Source organism: Neophocaena asiaeorientalis, unplaced genomic scaffold, assembly GCF_003031525.2.
Source record: "Neophocaena asiaeorientalis asiaeorientalis breed wild unplaced genomic scaffold, Neophocaena_asiaeorientalis_V1.1 scaffold423, whole genome shotgun sequence".
In the NCBI taxonomy this organism is placed as follows: domain Eukaryota; kingdom Metazoa; phylum Chordata; class Mammalia; order Artiodactyla; family Phocoenidae; genus Neophocaena; species Neophocaena asiaeorientalis.
The window spans coordinates 552,607-573,176 of NW_020174133.1; the positions used below are offsets into that span (position 1 = coordinate 552,607).

General features: G+C 36.4%; 1 protein-coding gene across 2 annotated transcripts in view; it reads right to left on the reverse strand.

The window, feature by feature from the left end:
• Positions 1-20,570, reverse strand: part of OSBPL11 (oxysterol binding protein like 11) — a 91,964-nt gene that overhangs the window by 16,981 nt on the left and 54,413 nt on the right. For both annotated transcript variants that reach the window (XM_024754761.1, XM_024754760.1), the window contains exons 10-11: positions 17,633-17,819; positions 10,859-11,041 (exon numbers count right to left, since the gene is read on the reverse strand). In XM_024754761.1, the coding sequence (XP_024610529.1) occupies positions 10,859-11,041; positions 17,633-17,819 (370 nt within the window). The remainder of the gene's footprint in view (positions 1-10,858; positions 11,042-17,632; positions 17,820-20,570) is intronic.

The following is a 20,570-nucleotide window of genomic DNA, read 5'->3' on the forward strand; positions in this document are numbered from 1 at the left end:
GGATCAAACCAAGAAGAAGATTATATAATTATAATAATAAATATTTATATTATAAATAATATTTATGCACCCAACAAAGGAGCACCTCAATACATAAGGCAAATGCTAACAACCATAAAAGGGGAAATCAACAGTAACACAATAAGAGTAGGTGACTTTAACACCCCACTTATACCAATGGACAGATCATCCAAACAGAAAATAAATAAGGAAACACAAGCTTTAAATGACATAATAGACCAGATAGATTTAATGTATATTTATAGGACACTTCACCTAAAAGTGGCAGAATACACTTTCTTCTCAAGTGCACACGGAACATTCTCCAGGCTAGATCACATCATGGGTCATAACTCAAGCCTTGGAAAATTTAAGAAAATTGAAATCATTCCAAGCATCTTTTCTGACCACAATGCTATAAGACTGGAAATCAATTACAGAAAAAAAACTGTAAAAAACACAAATACATGGAGGCTAAACAGTGTACTACTACATAACCAAGAGATCACTGAAGAAATCAAAGAAGAAATTAAAACATACATAGAAACAAATGACAACGAAAACAGGACGACCCAAAACCTATGAAACACAGCAAAAGCAGTTCTAAGAGGGAAGTTTATAGCAATTCAATCTCATCTCAAGAAGCAAGAAAAATCTCAAATAAACAATCTAACCTTACACCTAAAACAACTGGAGAAAGAAGGACAAAGAAAACCCAAAGTCAGTAGAAAGAATGATATCATAAAGATCAGAGTAGAAATAAATGAAATAGAAATGAAGAAAACAATAGCAAAGATCAATACAACTAAAAGTTGGTTCTTTGAGAAGATAAACAAAATTGATAAACCTTTAGCCAGACTCATGAAGAAAAAAAGAGAGTGGATGCAAATTGATAGAATTAGAAATGAAAAAGGAGAAATCACAACAGACACCACAGAAATACAAAGGATTATAAGAGACTACTACAAACAAATATGATATTGGCACAAAAACAGAAATATAGATCAATGGCACAGGATAGAAAGCCCAGAGATAAACCCATGCACATATGGTCACCTAATTTATGGCAATGAGGCAAGAACATACAATGGAGAAAAGAGCCTCTTCAGTAAGTGATGTTGGGGGACTTCCCTGGTGGCACAGTGGTTAAGAATCCGCCTGCCAATGCAGGGGACATGGGTTTGAGCCTTGGTCCGGGGAGATCCCACATGTCACGGAGCAACTAAGCCTGTGAGCCACAACTACTGAGCCTGCGTTCTAGAGCCCAGGAGCCACAAGTACTGGGCCTGTGTGCTGCACCTACTGAAACCCGTGCGCCTAGAGCCCGTGCTCCACAACAAGACAAGCCACCACAATGAGAAGCCCGTGCACTGGAATGAAGAGTAGGCCCTGCTTGCCACAACTAGATAAAGCCCATGCACATAAACGAAGCCCCAACGCAGCCAGAAAAAAAAAAGTGGTGCTGGACAAGCTGGGCAGCTACATGTAAAAGAATGAAATTAGAACACCACCTAACACCACACACAAAAATAAACTCCAAATGGATTAAAAGCCTAAATGTAAGACTGGACACTATAAAACTCTTAGAGGAAAACAGGAAAAATACTCATTGACATAAACCACAGCAAGATCTTTTTTGACCCATCTCCTAATGAAAATAAAACCAAAAATAAACAAATGGGATCTAATTAAACTTAAAAGCTTTTGCAGAGCAAAGGAAACCATAAACAAGATGAAAAGACAGCCCTCAGAGTGGGAGAAAATATTAGCAAATAAAGCAATTGACAAAGGATTAATCTCCAAAATATACAAACAGCTCATGGAGCACAATATCAAAATAACAAACAACTCAATTAAAAAATGGGCAGAAGACCTAAATAGACATTTCACCAAAGAAGAAATACAGATGGCTAAGAAGCACATGGAAAGATGCTCAGCATCACTAATTATTAGAGAACTGTAAATCAAAACTACAACGAGGTATCACCTCACACTGGTCAGAATGCCCATCAAGAAAAAAATCTACAAACAGGACTTCCCTGGTGGAGCAGTGGTTAAAAATCTGCTTGCCAGTGCAGGGGACATGGGTTCGATCCCTGGTCCGGGAATATCCCACATGCTGTGGAGCAATCAAGCCTGTGCACCACAACTACCGCGCCTGAGCTCTAGAGCCCACAAGCCAAAACTACTGAGCACACATGTCACAACTACTGAAGCCCGCGCACCTAGAGCCCATGCTCCGCAACAAGAGAAGCCACTGCAATGAGAAGCCCGCACACTGCAACAAAGAGTAGCCCTTGCTCACCGCAACTAGAGAAAGCCCGCATGCAGCAACGAAGACCAAACGCAGCCAAAAATAAATAAATAAATTTCTTTTAAAAAAATCTACAAACAATAAATGCTGGAGAGGGTGTGGAGGAAAGTGAACCATTCTGCACTGTTGATGGGATTATAAATTGATACAGCCATTATGGAGAACAGTATGGACGTTCCTTAAAAAACTAAAAATAGAACTACCATATGACCCAGCAATCCCACTACTGGACATACACCCATAGAAAACCATAATTCAAAGGGACACATGTACCCCAATGTTCACTGCAGCACTATTTACAATAACCAGGACATGGAAACAACCTAAATGTCCAACAGTAGATGAATGGATAAAGAAGATGTGCTACATATATACAGTAGAGTATTACTCAGCCATAAAGAGGAATGAAATTGGGTCATTTGTAGAGATGTGGATGGACAAAGAGTCTGTCATAGAGAGTGAAGTAAGCCAGAAAGAAAAACAAATGTTGTATATTAACACATATATGTGGAATCTAGAAAAATGGTACAGATGAACCTATTTTTAGGGCAGGAATAGAGACGGAGATGTAGAGAATGGACATGTGGACACAGTGGGGGAAGGGGAGGGTAGGATGAACTGGGAGATTAGGTTTGACATAAATACACTACCATGTGCAAAATAGATAGCTAGTGGGAACCTGCTGTAAAGCACAGGGAGCTCAGCTCGGTGCTCTGTGATGACCTAGATGTGGAGGAAGGGGGGGATGGAGGTCCAAGAGGGAGGGGATATAGGTGTACATATAGCTGATTCACTTCATTGTACAGCAGAAACTAACATTGTAAAGCAATTTTACTCCAATAAAAAAGAAAAATGAAACCAATGGGTCAAAGATGAAATCAGAGAGGAAATTTAAAAACACCTTGAGACAAATGACAATAAAAACTCAACCATACAAAATCTATGGGACGCAGCAAAAGCAGTTCTTAGAGGGAAGTTCACAGTAATAGAGGCCTTCCTCAAAAAACAAGAAAAATCTCAAATAAATAACCTAACCTACTATCTAAAAGAATTAGAAAAAGAACAAACAAAACCTAAAATCAGCAGAAGGAAGGAAATAATAAAGGTCAGAGCAGAAATAAATAAAATAGAGATTAAAAAAACAATAGAGAAAAATCAATAAAACCAAGAGCTGGCTCTTTGAAAGGGCAAACAAAATCGACAATCCTCTGGCCAGGCTCACCAAGAAGAAAAGAGAGAGGACCCAAATAAACAAAATAAGAAATGAAAGAGGAGAAATAACAACTGATACCACAGAAATAAAAAAAACCATAAGAGAATACCATAAATAATTATATGCCAACAAATGGGACAACCTAGAAAAAACAGACAAGTTTCTTTTTTTTTTAATTCAAACAGAAAGTCACAAAAATTATAATCATCCTCATCAGTTCACTCAGTCCCATGTAATTAATTTTTTTTCATCTTGATCTTTTGTTAGCACTTTTATGAATTCATCAGTTTTCCATTAGAGTTCTGAAAATGCTTATTCATTCAGTTCAGCAGTTATCAGACAAATTTCTAAAAACATTCAGCCCACCAAAACTGAATCGAGAAACAGATAATTTGAACACAGCAATCACTAGAAGTAAAATAGAGTCTGTAATTAAAAAAAAAAAATCCCAGCAAACGAAAGTCCAGGGCCAGATGGCTTCACTGGGAAATTCCACCAAACATACAAAGAAGAACTTATACTGATCCTTCTCAAACTATTCCAAAAGATGGAAGAGGAGGGAACACTCCCAGTCATTCTATGAAGCCACCATCACCCTGATACCAAAACCAGACAAAAATAACAAAAAAGAAAATTACAAGCCAGGCCAGTATCTTTGATGAAGACCTAAACAGACATTTCTCCAAAGACAAACAGATGGCCAATAGGGATATGAAAAGATGCTCAACATCACTAATTATTAGAGAAATGAAAATCAAAACTACAATGAGGTATCACCTCACACCGGTCAGAATGGCCATCATCAAAAAGTCTACAAACAATAAATGTTGGAGAGGGTGTAGAGAAAAGGGAACCCTCTTATACTGTTGGTGGGAATGTAAACTGGTGCTGCAACTATGGAAAACAATATCAAGTTTTTTTTTTTATGTGGACCATTTTTGAAGTCTTTATTGAATTTGTTACAATATTGCTTCTGTTTTATGTTTTGGTTTTTTGGCCCCAAGGCATGTGGTATATTAGCACCCTGACCAGGGATCGAACCTGCGCCCCCTGCATTGGAATGTGAAGTCTTACCACTAGACCACCAGGGAAGTCCCCTGAGATCTTAAAAAACAAAAAATAGAGTTGTCATATGTTCCAGCAATCTCACTCCTGGGCATATATCCAGAGAAAACTATAATTCAAAAATTGGATGCACTCCAGTGTTCATAGCAGCACTATATACAGTAGCCAAGACACGGAAGCAGGGGACTTCCCTGGTGGTCCAGTGGTTAAGACTCCATGCTCCCAGTGCAGGGGGCATGGGTTCAATTCCTGGTTGGGGATCTAAGATCCTGCATGCTGCAGGGCATGGCCAAAAATAAAAAAACCCACAAGTGTGAATAAAAAAAAAAAAAAAGACATGGAAGCAACTTAAATGTACATCTACAGATGAATGGATAAAGAAGATGTGGTATGTATATACAATGGAATACTACTTAGCCATAAAAAAGAATGAAATAATGCCATTTGCAACAACATGGATGGGCCTAGAGATTATCATACTAAGTGAAACAAGTCAGAAAGAGAAAGACAAATATCACATGGTATCACTTATACATGGAATCTAAATAAAAAATGATACAAATGAACTTATTTACAAAACAGAAACAGACTCACAAACTTAGAGAACTACTTATGGTTACCAAAGGGGAAAAGGAATGGAGGAGGGATAAATTAAGAGTTTGGGATTAGCAGATAAAACTAATATATAGGGCTTCCCTGGTGGCACAGTGGTTGGGAGTCTGCCTGCCGATGCAGCGGACGCGGGTTTGTGCCCCGGTCCGGGAGGATCCCACATGCCGCGGAGCAAGCCATGGCCACTGGGCCTGTGCGTCCGGAGCCTGTGCTCCGCAGCGGGGGAGGCCACAGCGGTGAGAGGCCCGCATACCGCAAAAAAAAAACAAACAAACAAACAAAAAAAAAAAACCTAATATATATAAGATAGATACAAGGTCCTACTGTCCAGCACAGGGAACTATATTTGATATCCTGTAATAATCCATAATGGAAAAAAATATGAAAAACAATATGTATATACAATATGTATAAACTGAATCACTCTGCTGTACACCAGAAACTAACACAACACTGTATATCAACTATACTTCAATAAACAAATAAATAAATAAATGTTCAAAAGTTGCAGGATATAGATAAAGCAGACCTAGAGGGAAATATATAGCATTAAACATTTATATTATGAAAGAAGAAAAATCAGTGATGTAAACCAGGGGTCAAACTATGGTCCGATGCTCACTTTTGTAAATAGGCTTTTATTTTAATATAGCAACATCTATCCGTTTCCTGTCTGGCTGTTTTCACATTACAAAGGCTGAATTGAGTAGCTGTGGTAGAAACTATCTGGCCCATTACGCTTAAGATATTTATTCTCTGACTTTTTACAAGAAGAAGTTTGCTGACCCTGACCTAACTTCTATTTTAAATTTATTTATTTATTTATTTTGGGCTGTGTTGAGTCTTTGCTGCTGAGCGTGGGCTTTCTCTAGTTGAGCTTAGCAGGGGCTACTCTTCATTGTGTTGCACAGGCTTCTCATTGTGGTGGCTTCTCTTGTTGCGGAGCACGGGCTCTAGGTATGCAGGCTTCAGTAGTTGTGGCACGCGGGCTCAAGAGCACAGGCTCAGTAGTTGTGGCGCACAGGCTTAGTTGTTATGCGGCATGTGGGATCTTCCCGGACCAGGGATCAAACCCGTGTCCCTGCATTGGCAGGCGGATTCTTAACCACTGTGCCACCAGGGAAGTCCCTAACTTCTATTTTAAGAAACTAGAAGAAGGAATAGCAAATGATGCAAAAAATAAGCAGAAAAAAGGAATTAAGAGCAGAAATCAATGGACAAGAAAACAGAAATATAGAGAAAAATCAATGAAACCAAAAACTAGTTCTTTAAGTAAAATTAATAAACCTTTAATCACGCTGATCAGGAAAAGAAGTTATCACCAATACAAGGAATGAGTGTGGGGCCACTACAGATCCTACACATATTAAAAGAATAAGGAAATATTATGAAATACACACCAATAAATTTGAAAAATTAAAGGAACCAACTCCTTGAAAGACACAAACTACCAAAACTTGCTCAAGAAGAAACCAATAGGGCTTCCCTGGTGGCACAGTGGTTAAGAATCTGCCTGCCAATGCAGGGGACACAGGTTCGAGCCCTGGTCCGGGAAGATCCCACATGCCGCGGAGCAATTAAGCCCGTGCGCCACAACTACTGAGTCTGTGCTCTAGAGCCTGCGAGCCACAACTACTGAGCCCGTGTGCCACAACTACTGAAGCCCGCGTGCCTAGAGCCCACACACCACAACGAAGAGTAGCCCCCGCTCGCCGCAACTAGAGAAAGCCCGCGTGCAGCAACGAAGACCCAACGCAGCCAAAAATAAATAAATAAAATAAATTTATTAAAAAAAAAAAGGAACTGATAACATCAATAGCCCTAGGTACTACAGATACTAAATTTGTGGTTAAAAACTTTCTTCCCAAGAAAACAAAAGACCAATAACCCCCAGGAATGTAGACCAAAATCTATAATAAAAGTTTAGCAAAGAGAATACAGCAGCATCTCTTAAACATCTGGTTCAATAATAGCCAGATTCTTATATCTGCTTCTACATTCAATCTATTGTGATACATATTGTTTTAGTTAAAGTATATAAGGAAAATATGGCTTCAAACAGACATATAGCTGGAAAATGGAAGAATATTTTAATAGATATTTCAAATAACTCAGTTCTTTGATACCATATTAAAACTCAGCAAATGGCAGTTTTTAAAAGATTAGCTGCAATGTGGAAACTGAAAAATGTCAATGAATTTTTCATGCTCTGCGACATGGAAATCCATTGGTCTAATTTGCACCTTGAATGGAATTTTTACCCATGCATAATTTTGTAATAACATGCATTGGTCATCTGAAAAATGATCTTCCAGATTTTGACATATTTTATCATATTTTAAAGATCACATTCATTAGTTTCACCACCAATTTCATCAGAAAACTCTTTACTAGGGAAGTTTTCAGTTTATTGTGACAGATACAAGTTTTCCAAACTTTTGATTTCTGTCTTTAAACCTCCACTTTTTTCTCCAGTTTTGTTTTTTTTTTTTTGGCCGCGTCAGGTGGCACTTGAGGATCTTAGCTTCCCAACCAGGGATTGAACCCGCACCCCCCTGCATTGGAAGCGCAGAGTCCTAACCTCTGGACCACCAGCGAAGTCTCTTTTTCTCCAGTTTTACTGAGATATAATCGACATACAGCTCTGTATAAGTTTCAGGTGTACAACATAATGATTTAATATTTGTATTACTGTGAAATGTTCATCACAATAAGACTAGTCAACATCCATCACCGTACATAATTACCAAAACAGTTCTTTTTCTTGTGATGAGGAATTTTAAGAACTACTCTCTGAGCAACTTTCAATTATGCAATACAGTATTATTAACTATAGCCACCATGCTGTACATTACATCCCCATGACATTTATTTTAAAACTGGAAGTCTGCACCTTTTGACCTACTTCATTCATTTCACCCACTCCCCAGCTGCCCACCTCTGGCATTTCAGAAATACACCAATCTCTGTTCTCTGTATCTATGAGCTGTTTGCTTTTGGTTTTTGTTTTTTTAAGATTCCACATATAAGTGAGGTCATACAGTATTTGTCTGTATCTGTCTGACTTAATTCACTTGGCGTAATGCTCTCAAGGTCCATCCATGTTGTCTCAAATGGAAAGATTTCATTCTTTTTATGGCTGAGTAATATTCCATTGTGTGTGTGTGTGTGTGTGTGTGTATATATATATATGACATTTCCTTTATTCATTAATCCATTTATGGACACTTAGGTTGTTTCCATATCTTGGCTATTATAAGTAATGCTGGAGTGAACATAGGAGTACATAGTTTTTTGAGGAACCTCCATACTATTTTCCATAGCAGCTGCACCAATTTATATTCCCGTCAACAGTGCAGTGTTTTTTATTTTTCCCTTGGATTCCATATGTAAATGAGATCATACAGTATTTGTTCTTTCTCTGAGACTTGACTTCACATAAAGCATCCATCCATATTATCACAAATGGCAGGATTTCCATCTTTTTTTTTTTTTTTTTACTTCACAACTTCCTTATCCATTTATCTGTGAATGGGCACTTAGGTTGTTTCCGTTTAAATTTTATTATTAGCAAAAAATACTGCCAGGCTTCCCTGGTGGCGCAGTGGTTGAGAATCTGCCTGCTAATGCAGGGGACACGGGTTCGAGCCCTGGTCTGGGAGGATCCCACATGCCGCGGAGCAACTAAGCCCGTGAGCCACAACGACTGAGCCTGCGCGTCTGGAGCCTGTGCTCTGCAACAAGAGAGGCCGCGATAGTGAGAGGCCCACGCACCGCGATGAAGAGTGGTCCCCGCTTGCCACAACTAGAGAAAGCACTTGCACAGAAACGAAAGATGCAGCACAGCAAAAATAAATTAATTAATTAATAAACTCCTACCCCCAACATCTTAGGAAAAAAAAATACTGCCAATTGTTTTCCTTGAAGTGCCATGTTCACATCGTTCATTTATAAGGAAAATGTCTGCCCAATATTAAAATTAGAACAGCCTTAGTTTGTCTGTCGATCATTTAAGTAAAAATAGTGTTTTCAAGAAAGGGTAATTTGCTTGTAACTCAAACAACTGAACAAGTGCTCTTCCTCCAGATAACCACTGTACTTCTTTATAATCTAACACAAGTGCTTTATGTATACTTCAAATTTGTCATGCAGAATATTAAAAAAGACAGGTGATCAATGTTCCAGATTTAATAAAACTAATAATCTGTACTGCTTTTCAAGCAGATTTTAAAAAGAAAATGGTATTTAAAAAAACTGCAAGGCTGAAAAGAAAAAAATTGCATGGCAGTGAGGAATACCATGACTACTTGTACAGTTTGGTGCCACTGCTTGATTGGTGCTAAGGCCCAGCAGTGCTACCCACCATTGCTTTTGTATCACCAATGCACGTGCAAACAGAGAGAAAAAGGCAAATAATATCTTAGCATTATTATGAAAGTTTTTTCAACTTGAAGACCCCCTGTACAGGTCTCAAGGGCCCCAGGGGTCCACATACCAAACCTTGACAAACTCTCCTAAATAAATCCTAAATACACCCATAGAAGAATTTTTTTCAATCATTGCTGTTTTATTTTTTGACCGAATCTGAGTTTTTGGTTAAAAGGTATTATATCCCTTTACACATCTACTTATAAATTGTTTGGTTTCATTTATGTGATCTTAAGATGTTTAATGCTTCCTTGTATTTGATACAGTAATACTTCCATGTGACATAAAATTTAAACAGTACAAAGGGGCATTCTGTGAAGAGTAAGTCTCTTTGTTTTTTTTGTTTTTTTTTTTTGCGGTACGCAGGCCTCTCACTGTTGTGGCCTCTCCCGTTGCAGAGCACAGGCTCCGGACGCGCAGGCTCAGCGGCCATGGCTCACGGGCCCAGCCGCTCTGCGGCATGTGGGATCTTCCCGGACCGGGTCACGAACCCATGTCCCCTGCATCGGCAGGCGGACTCTTAACCATTGCGCCATCAGGGAAGCCCGTTAAGTCTCCTTCTTATCCCGGACCCCAGTATTCCTCTCTGGAAGCAACCACTGCCAATACATTTTGGAGATTACCTTGTTACACATATAGATCCACTTCATTTACTTTTAAAGGCCTATGACATATATTGACAAAATACCCTCTAGGAAGGCTGTAGCAATTTACCTCTCTAACCAGCAATGTGAAAATGTCTATTCACTCATACTTTTTCCAAAAGAGATACCATTTTAAAAAATGAATTTGTCTTATTAATTTATATTTCTTTTAATTCTAATTACACTAAACAATTTTTCATTTTCTTATTGGGCATTTTTTTTTTCTATTTTTGTGAACTACCTCTTTGTGTCTTTGCCCATTTTTCTACTGGGGTACCCATCTTTTTGTTAATAATCTGGAAGAGTTTTTATGATAAGGATAGTAATCCTTTGACTACTAAATGTTAATATTTTTGCCCAGTTAATGTTTTATTTTTACTAAAATGTGACTATGTATCCCATAATGTCATAGCTGGTACGGGGTTTAAGAGCATCAGATCAGACCAACACTTTCAATTTATAGATGAGGAAGCTGATGCAAAGCAGTGAAGTGACTTGCCCAAGGCTGGAAGTTAGTGAAAAGGCTTAGATCAAGATCCAGAGTTTCTGACTCTTTCCTGGATGGATGCAAGGATGACATACCTGGATTCAAATGGGTCCTGCTTCTCCAGAGGTCTTACTCTTTTCTTTGTCACTGCCAATTTAGTCAAGTCCACATACTTTGTCTCTCCATTGCTGTAAGTGAACTCAAGAACACTATTCCATTCCCCTTGTACTCTGCATACAACAGTGTTGGTGATGTTGTGCTTTACTTCACCTGTAACCCTAGAAGCAGACAGAAAAAAAAAAAAGATATGCTCTAGTAAGTAATATTGCTTACTTCTTAGGAATTCTGAAACCCAGAATGTACTTTGTGAATTCTGTTTAAATTAGTTACACATATCACTTTAATTTGTCAGCGCCAAATTCAGTTACAATTACAAGTCAATTTGTCAGTTACAAAGTCTTTGTAAATCCATGGTAGTTTCCTAGATAATTTTTTCAAACATCAATTTAATTTGAGAAAGAACACTAGGAATCAAACTGGAGACTTAGTTACCATAAATCATCACAAAGTGTGGTATTTTAAATGCTTGCTATAAACAACCATTATAATATTAAAACCAGAAATATGAAAAACATTAACATTTCTTTTTTATTACAGAATAAAAATGTTACAACACTACAGTCTATTCAACTTTTTTTTCAAACTAGTCCTATTTAAAAGTTTAGAGTCCCTATATTTTAAATTCTGGATATACAGATTCTGTATAAAACCACATAAGCTTAATTTTAAATTAAATATAGAAACCAGACAAATCAGTAAGAGGTAGAAAAAAATAAAAGATACATTAAACATTTGTTAATTCTCTTGACAAAAACAGCACTGGTATACAAAAATGATCACTATCTACACAAAACTCAGAGAACTCAAGCACTAATGTTGTTGAAAGTTTAATGAAGAGTTATCTGGCTGGATTATCAACAGACAGACAGGATCCAGCTCAAATGAAGGCTGGAATAGAAACAGGTCTAATTATTTTTAATGAAGTACTTTATGTTCACTGTCGGACACAAACAACAACAGGGTCAGATTCGACAGAGGTTCAGAACTCAAAGAATAGTGGGCAAATGTTAGGTTCTGGTCAGTGTGCTAGGGATTACGGTTTATGTGGATTCAAAAGAGAATCCAGGGACTTCCCTGGTAGTCCAGTGGGTAAGACTCCATGCTCTCAATGCAAGGGACCCAGGTTTGATACTTGGTCAGGGAACTAGATCCCACCCACATGCATGCCGCAACTAAGAAGTCCGCATGCCACAACTAAAACCAGGCTCAGCCAAAATATAAATGAATGAATGAATATTTTAAAAAGCTGTGTGTGGGGGAATCCAAAGGACCAAAGCCCAGGTTCAGGTGACAGCTCATAAATAGCATTTGCCAGATATAAGCCAAGGGCCTGGGAACCAGAAGGTTGTAGTTGAATTTAGGGAGTCCATAGTTTTTAAGCAGAAGTGAATGGTCTACAAATTCAGAGCTCAAGGAAGAGGTATAGGAGCCAATAAGCACATGAGCCAGATCTTAGAGATCAAGGCGTACGAGGGTTTGGAATCAAGAGCACACCAAACATCCAAAATTAAACGTTAGGCATAATTGTAGCTCACTGGACACAAAGAACACTGTGACTACAAGTCTGCTTGATTACAGCAGGAGTGGGAACTCTAGGTTATACCTCAAAGCGTTTGAACTTAAATAACTACACTGCTAAGGGTTTTTGCCTGACTGAATGTTTTTTGTGACATCCACATCTCCTCTCTGATCCCACTTGCCAACATTGTTTCCTTTCTTAAAAATTTATCTGTAACCAAACATGATATGAAGAGATGACACTGAACACTTACCTCTTCCATCTTCCAACCATGTATACCCAGAACTATATTCTGTGAACTGAGGAATAATAATCCGTTTCTCACTTGATCTTTCTTTTACTGCCACAATCTCTCAAGTTATCATTATCTCCTTCACAAGCCTTTCCACTTAAAGAGTAACAAACCCTAGGTCTCTGTCCATGCGTGCTGGGTTACACGGGGTCTTTGCTGCTTAGTGCAGCTACACACAGCAAGAGCATCGTGATGAGAACTGGGGCAGGGAACAAGAATTGCACATGCTAGAGGCAGGCCATGAGGAACTTGCAAAAGGAGCATAAGGAGGAAGAAGGGCCTTGCCTCATTTTGCTTATAACAATTGTTCTTAACAGTCTAGCGCAGAGTTAGTGAACGTCTATAAAGGACCAGAAAGTAAATATCTTAGGATTCGTGCACCAGGCTCTGTCACAACTTGACTCTGTCACTGTAGCAGGAAAGCAATCACAGACAATATGTAAATGAATATCTAAATATCTAAAGCATATAAATCTAGGTCTTGTATCAAATAATGATATGAAATACGCTGCCTTTAAAATACTTACCAAAGAGTTAAATTTTAAGTTGCCATCCTACTCATCTCTAAAGTGAGGATAACTGATAACCGATAAGGCATTTACTGTCTCAAGAACGACATCAAGTTGTTATTTTTTTCCATATTTACTTATTTATTTGGCTACGCAAAGTAAGTCTTAGTTGCAGCACGCAGGATCTTTGTTGCTGTGTGCAGGATCTTCGTTTCGACATGCAGGATCTGTTCCCTGACTAGGGATCGAACCTGGGCCCACTGCACAGGGAGCGTGGAGTCTATCCACTGGACCACCAAGGAAGTCCTCAAGTTGATGTTTTAGATTATCTAGACCCTGTCTCTATAGCTATTTAGAATACCAGAAAATCACTGGATATATTAACTTGGCTTCATACAGAAAAATTTTATTTAAAGATTGAAAGTTAAGACTTCAGCTTTGGGTTTTACTGATGTATATGTAAGAAATACCACATGAAGGGAATTACATCTTATGCAGAACTAAAGACATTGTTCTATTATGTTACTCAATGCCACTACATAAGAATAGTTGATACAAATCCCTTCAAAATTTAATACCAGGAAAGTAGTTTATCTCTCCTGAAGAAAGTGATGGGCATCCTTTATCAGACAATAAGATGTATGTTGAGCATCATGTTGCTCTTTTTACTTCAGCAGAAGAGTATTTTCGGGTGCGATAATTACCTAATCCCAGGTTCACAGCATTATTGTCCTTTTCCATCACTATGGTTACTATAACAACAGACTTTATTTTTAATTGTCTATTATACATGAGTTTTTCCTAAAAGCCTTATAAATGCTTTCCAAAGATAGGGTCCTGCATTCTAATATTAGACTAAAACCTTAGGCAGAGATCGTCTTTTTACTTTTCTATATCTTCAGTGTGCAGAAAAGTATGCCACTTAGCAGTTAGTTAACATAAATCTTAATGACATTATACTGCTACATATATTTAAAAAATCACCATCCTAAAGTGAGTGTGGAAAATGGGATCAGGAGATGGACAAGGACATGAGGAATAGTTAACTAGGCCTGTTTGGCTCCATCAGAGAGAGTTGTGGAAAATGAGGGAGTAAGGAAAGACAAGTGGAAGATAATATATTTATATCAAATGCAGACAGTAGATAATGTGTCTGCTTGATTGCAGACAGCAGTGGAAAAACTAGGCTATGTCTGAGGAGGGAGGCATGGTTATTAATAAAGACATGAAAGAGAGTCTTAGTTAAAATATTCTATAAAATTGAAGAAGAAAAGATATCAAAATAGAGAAGTCTGTTTCAAATATGAATCTTTTAAACGAGAAATTAGGTAAAACCATTGGTCTTAAGGGAAATCAGAGTGGAAAAAATGAGGAAACTTTGGAGTCAACCAAAAGTATACTTCCAAGTAACAAAAAGATCCAGTATTTGTGGCCTTGTGGATAGGTAAAAAAGTATGAAGGGAGAAAAGAAGCCAATTTAAATAAGAAATTCAAAGAAATAAGATGGCAAATATAATGACTGATCACTAACAAACCAAGGATATCTATCTAAAATTATAAGGAGTCTTAAAAAAGTCAAAGTATGAAAACCAAGAGAAAACTTCTATGCAGGATACTTGCAGCAAGGAACCATCTAAATGTCATGGCAATGGTAAGATTTGGGGGATGAATTTTGATTCTCTAAATTAAGGTAGTCCTGGCAGTATGATAAATTATAGCTTATATTTATTATTATAATTTAGGGCAAGATAAAGCACTGATTCAGGACAAAGGTTTGGATATTTTGCATTTGACAAAAAAATTAACCTGAGCTCAAAACTATAATGAGTTTTTATAAAAGGACATTTGAAACTTAATCAAGACTTAAAAATTAATCAGAATAGCTATCATATAGTTGAGCTGTTACAAAATTTGAAGAAAATTCTGAACATGCAAGTGAGGTAACATTATGTGTACTAGATACGAAATAGGTGTTAACTGAAAACTATCAGAAAACTCATATGTAGAAATACAAATGAACGTTATGTGGGAAAGCCTTTAACAGCCTCTTATTTCCTTCTTGGTAGCAGAGATTTAATAATGGAAAGGAACCCACTGAATCATAATAAATATGGGGAAGTTCCCACTCATGGCTCAACATGTGATAACACATATGGATAGAATAAATATGGGAAATCCTTAAAAGGGATTTTATCTCTTAATCAACCCAAGAAAGTTCACAGAGGAGAGGAACCTTATGATGAATAATAATGATTTCAAAAAAGTCCACAGTCGTGGACTTCCCTGGTGGCCCAGTGGGTAAGACTCCACGCTCCCAGTGCAGGGGGCCAAGGTTTGATCCCTGGTTGGGGAACTAGATCCCAAGTGCATGCTGCAACTAAGAGTTTGCATGCCACAACTAAGAGTCTGCATGACGCAACGAAGATCCCACATGCCGCAACTAAGACCCGGAGCAGCCAAATAAATAAATAAATATATATATATATATATATATATATATTTTAAAAAAAGATGTGATATATATCTTAAAAAAACAGAATATTACTCAGCCATAAAAAAGAATGAAATATTTCCATTTGCAACAACATGGATGGACCTAGAGAATATTACGCTTAGTGAAGTCAGTCAGATAGAGAAAGACAAATACTATATGATATCACTTATATATGGAATCTAAGAAATAATATAAATGAATGTATATGCAAAACAGAAACAAGACTCACAGATATAGAAAACAAACTTGTAGTTAAAAGGGAGAAGGAGCGGGGAGGGGCAAATTAGGGGTATGGGATTAACAAACTATTGATACTACATATAAAATAGATAAGCAACAAAGATATATAGCACAGGGAATTATACCCATTATCTTGTAAAAACCTATAACGGAATATAATCTGCAAAAATACTGAATTACTATGCTATATAGCTGAAACACAATATTGTAAATCAAATATACTTCAATTAAAAAAAAGAAAAGAAATTCATCAATATCATTGTCAATAAAAAGTGCTGGACTTGGAAAATTTTTCACTGTAGTTGTGTCCCCTAAGCATTTGACTCAATTATATACTTTGAAGAATGGTTTCACCAATGCAGGAATGTTACAGGGATATAGATTTCAACTTTAACTTCATATAAATAAGGGGTGTCTGAAAATGGAATAGGCTGCCTCATGCATTATGAGTTCTGTACTAATGATAAGGTACCAACACAATGAACAAATCAGTTATCGGGTATGATGCAAAAGGATTTAGACACCTAGCAAATGTTGGCGTAGTGACTTCTAAAGTCCCTTCTAAATGTAAAGTTTGAATCCTGTGATCACTATGGTGAGAGGAGTAAGTAGAAGCACATATAACAAAGTGTGAACCATATTAAAACCTTCTCTAAGGATAAAAGGCGACTTATTCTGACAATCTCCAGTGATTCTGTTTGGGTGATCTGTAATTTTTTTTTTTAATTCTCTGCTTCAGTGTTTTTGAAATCTGTGTTTTTTAAGGCCAGTCAATGCCTGGGAGCCAATAAATCTTTCTTTCCACTTCTAAGATTGCTGAGTACCAGTTGTCCGGTGAAGAAGTAAAATAGCTATATGCACTGAAAGTCTCATACGTGACTGAAGAGAGTGCATTTTGGTATAACCACGTAAGAAAACTGTTTGGCAGTAATAAAGTTAAAGTTTCATTCCCTACAGCCCAGCAATTCCACTCCTAGGTATCTACCAAACAGAAATTCATACATACATTCACAATGTTCTAGCAGCACTATTTGAAATGGCCCCAAATCAACTTCTATACTTTTGTATGTATGTTATTCTTCAATAAAAGCTCTGTAGAAAAAGAAAACTATCCCTACTTCAGGACAGACAGAATAGACATCAAAAGCTTAAGGAAAGAGTCAGTATCCTTTTGAGGATCCTATTAGAAAACTTATCTTCATGGAGTTGGGTGATCTGGACGAGTGCTGAAAAGACCAACAAGCCACTAAAGGGGTATAATAACTGGCCGATTCATAGATGGAATTAGAACAAAGCCACATTCAATACTGGTGCCTAAAGATATTGGCTTCCATCATTGTGCTTCTTGAACTATTTCTTACGATTAGATGTATTTTCATCCTAACTTGTAGCGACACTACCTCTACTGAGGTCTGGATCCAAGTCTGAGTCCCTTTAAAGGCAGAAATTGGGCCAGAAGCTACATGTCCATTTGTTAGGAGTTCTAGTTTACAAGAGAAGATAGATCTGTCACTATTTTAAAACCAGATCGTGATTTCCAGAATGCCTTCAAAGATCAAATATATTAAACAAAAAATAAACATGAATAAAAATCCAATCCCATTTCACATAAAACAAAGCAGAAAAAGAATAAAGAGTTATAATACAAGATCAAACTGATAGAATAAGAGCCAGGTATCACTAAAATATTCTTACCGGTGCAGTTTGCCACCATAAAATGGCTTAGTATGAAAAGTGATGCTGGCTGAATACCCAGTTTTTGCACAGTTGACACTGACTTTGCCACCCAGTTCTACCCAAGGAACAGTTAAAATTGACCGGGCATATGCACAAGGTAGAGAAAACGTATACTCTTCTCCATGCTCTAGTAGACTGAGGATTCCTGAATGTGAAAACATAAAAGTGGTTAATATCTTTAAAAAAAAAAAAAAAAAGACAGCTATGAAAAATCCATATTAAGTTTTTCTCCTGCCTGGTAAATGAACATCATAATTTTGCTTAATTTTCTTTTAGCTTTGGATGAAATTGGCTTCATTTACAATTGTATTTGACAACAATTCCTGGTAATAGTGAATCGAGGTTACTTTCATTATGACTTTATTATCCCTTTGGGGTTCATGGGACCAGAAAATGTTGTAGTGGAAACTGTTTAAGAGTTCTCTCTAATGCTCCTAAAAGTAAAATAAAACCTTAAGTCAGAATTTAAGTCCATGCTATACTGTATCATTATAAGATCTGATCATTAGTTAGTACTAATAATTTAAGCAGTTTTTGGAATAACTAAATATCTAACATTATAGAGTCACAGACCTTAATCTCAGATGGTATGATGGGGGGGCGAGGGCGGGGAGAAAGTGTTCTTCATTCTATTCTATGCATATTAAGAAAGAAAAAAAGTAATTTTATGATATAAACTAAGGTCCTCATAATAATTTTGTTTGCCAAATTCTGAAGTATTTAAGGTGAAGCTACAAGAGTTAGAAGTGGTAGTTTTCAAACAAATATTATTCTAATGGGGCTTGTTCCATATTAAGTGATGCTATAAAGATGGCTTTAAAAAACATATAAAAAAGGGAATTATAAAAAAAGGGGAATTACATAAATGAATAATCAATCTATCCTAGATAATTAAGAGACATTAAGGAGACTTGAGCTACATTACTAACCTAAGCTCATTACCTAGTTCACCATAAAAACAAATACCAAACTGGATGTGTACTACTAGTCTGAACTATGATGGCATGTCTCTCTTAATGAATGCTCATTAACTACTGTGTTCTTAATGTTCACAAATAAGGGCAAAAATTATGATAAATATTTTAATATAGTCTATTTTTAGGATAAACAAATAGACAGACTGAGATTCTAAAGTAGTCTACTTTACATAAAGCAACGCCAACTATTAACTTGTATTGCCCTTAACAGTTTTCACAATGGGCAACAATTAATATTGAGCCATTTGAAAAGGAACATGGCTCTGTATGTGATATATTTATATATAATGGGAGCTGTCAGAAGACATACATAACATACTTGGTTATATTTCAAGTATTTAATAATAACTGTTGATTAATTCTAAGTTAGAAAGGATATCACATACTTTTCTAAAAACATTTGGCCTTATAAACTAGATTCATGATCTTTGATTTCTAGGAATATAGTTAACATAAGTAATATTCTCTACGGAATTTAACGTCTAATAAATATATAATCAGTTTCTACTGAATGGGAAAATAAGACTAGTTAGGATAACTGAGATTCAAAGTATTCTAAAATCTCATTTATCTGATAATTAAACAGAATTTCCCCCTACTTTTCAATAAAAACATGGCTGCCGACAGAAGCAAAATAAACTGTCAGAAGTTCCATTCTCTGATTTAATTTACTTTCTGTTGAGAGTGTCAATAGCAATTTAATTTTAAAAAGACAAATCCATGAATATATAACTAGCAAATCAAAAAATAACTATCATATACATCCTTCTCAATGCATGGTTAAGATATTAATGCTTTTCCTCATTTCTTGAGGTATTTCCTTTCTTGGAGTGGGAGAGGATACTATCACCAGATATTCTCTGTTCCATGAACTGTTAAGAGTAACTGTCCTCGGGGAGAGTGTCAAAGAATGAGGGTCTAAATCCGACTATGCCTTAACTTCTATGATCCTGGACACAACCCATCACCTCTAGGCTTCAGGTTTTTCATTTCTATAGTAAGTAAACTGATTTGTGAAGAGCCTAGGGTTAATGTGATGCAGCTTATAACTGGAGATAAACTTTTTTTTTAACTAATAAAATATCTTCCAATGTTATAAAAGTTTTGATTAGTTTGAAACATTTGGAAATTGGTAAGACAGCACAATAGGAGTTAAAGATGAGGAAAGCTTAAAAAGGGGATAATATATTTTCTTCAAGGCTAAAATAACACAATTTCAAAATGTTAGGGTCATAAGCTTAATTATGCCACGCTTACACTGTAAGTTTATATTTAGAACAAATTTTCCTATGCACGAGAGTGTTCCTTAACATTAAAATGGCAGACCATTATATTTTCATTAACTCTGCAATGATTTCTGTGGAGATATTTTTGTTATTGTTAATCTGTTTTTTCTATTCTTAGCCAAAAAATATTATATTTCCTTAAATTGTTTTTTCATAATCATTTGCTGGAGTAGATATAAAGTTTGGCAATATATTTTAAAATATTCTATGAATATCTCCTATGAAATACAAAAGATGTAGATTTACCTAGAAAATATTTCTTGAGTGCTGTTTATAACAAATACATGTTTTAAAGCATTATTAATAACTTGGGAAAATGAATATTCAGTGCAAAAAAGGACAAAAAACTACATAGAGAGAATCCTAATTTTATAAAACTAAAAGTATGAACATACACACATAGAAAAAATACAAAATACTAGCTAAATTTATCTATCTCTGGATGAAGGGATTAGAGATACTTGTATTTTCTCCTTGATACTTCTAAGTTTTCTAAATTTTCTATAATAAAAATAATTTACATTTAAAATCAGAAAAAAAAGTTTAAAAAAAAGAATTTATATTTGTTGACAGATATGCCCCCTCCCCCCGCCACCAGTATTCTGAAACATACTAGGAGTTGGGGAAAAAAGT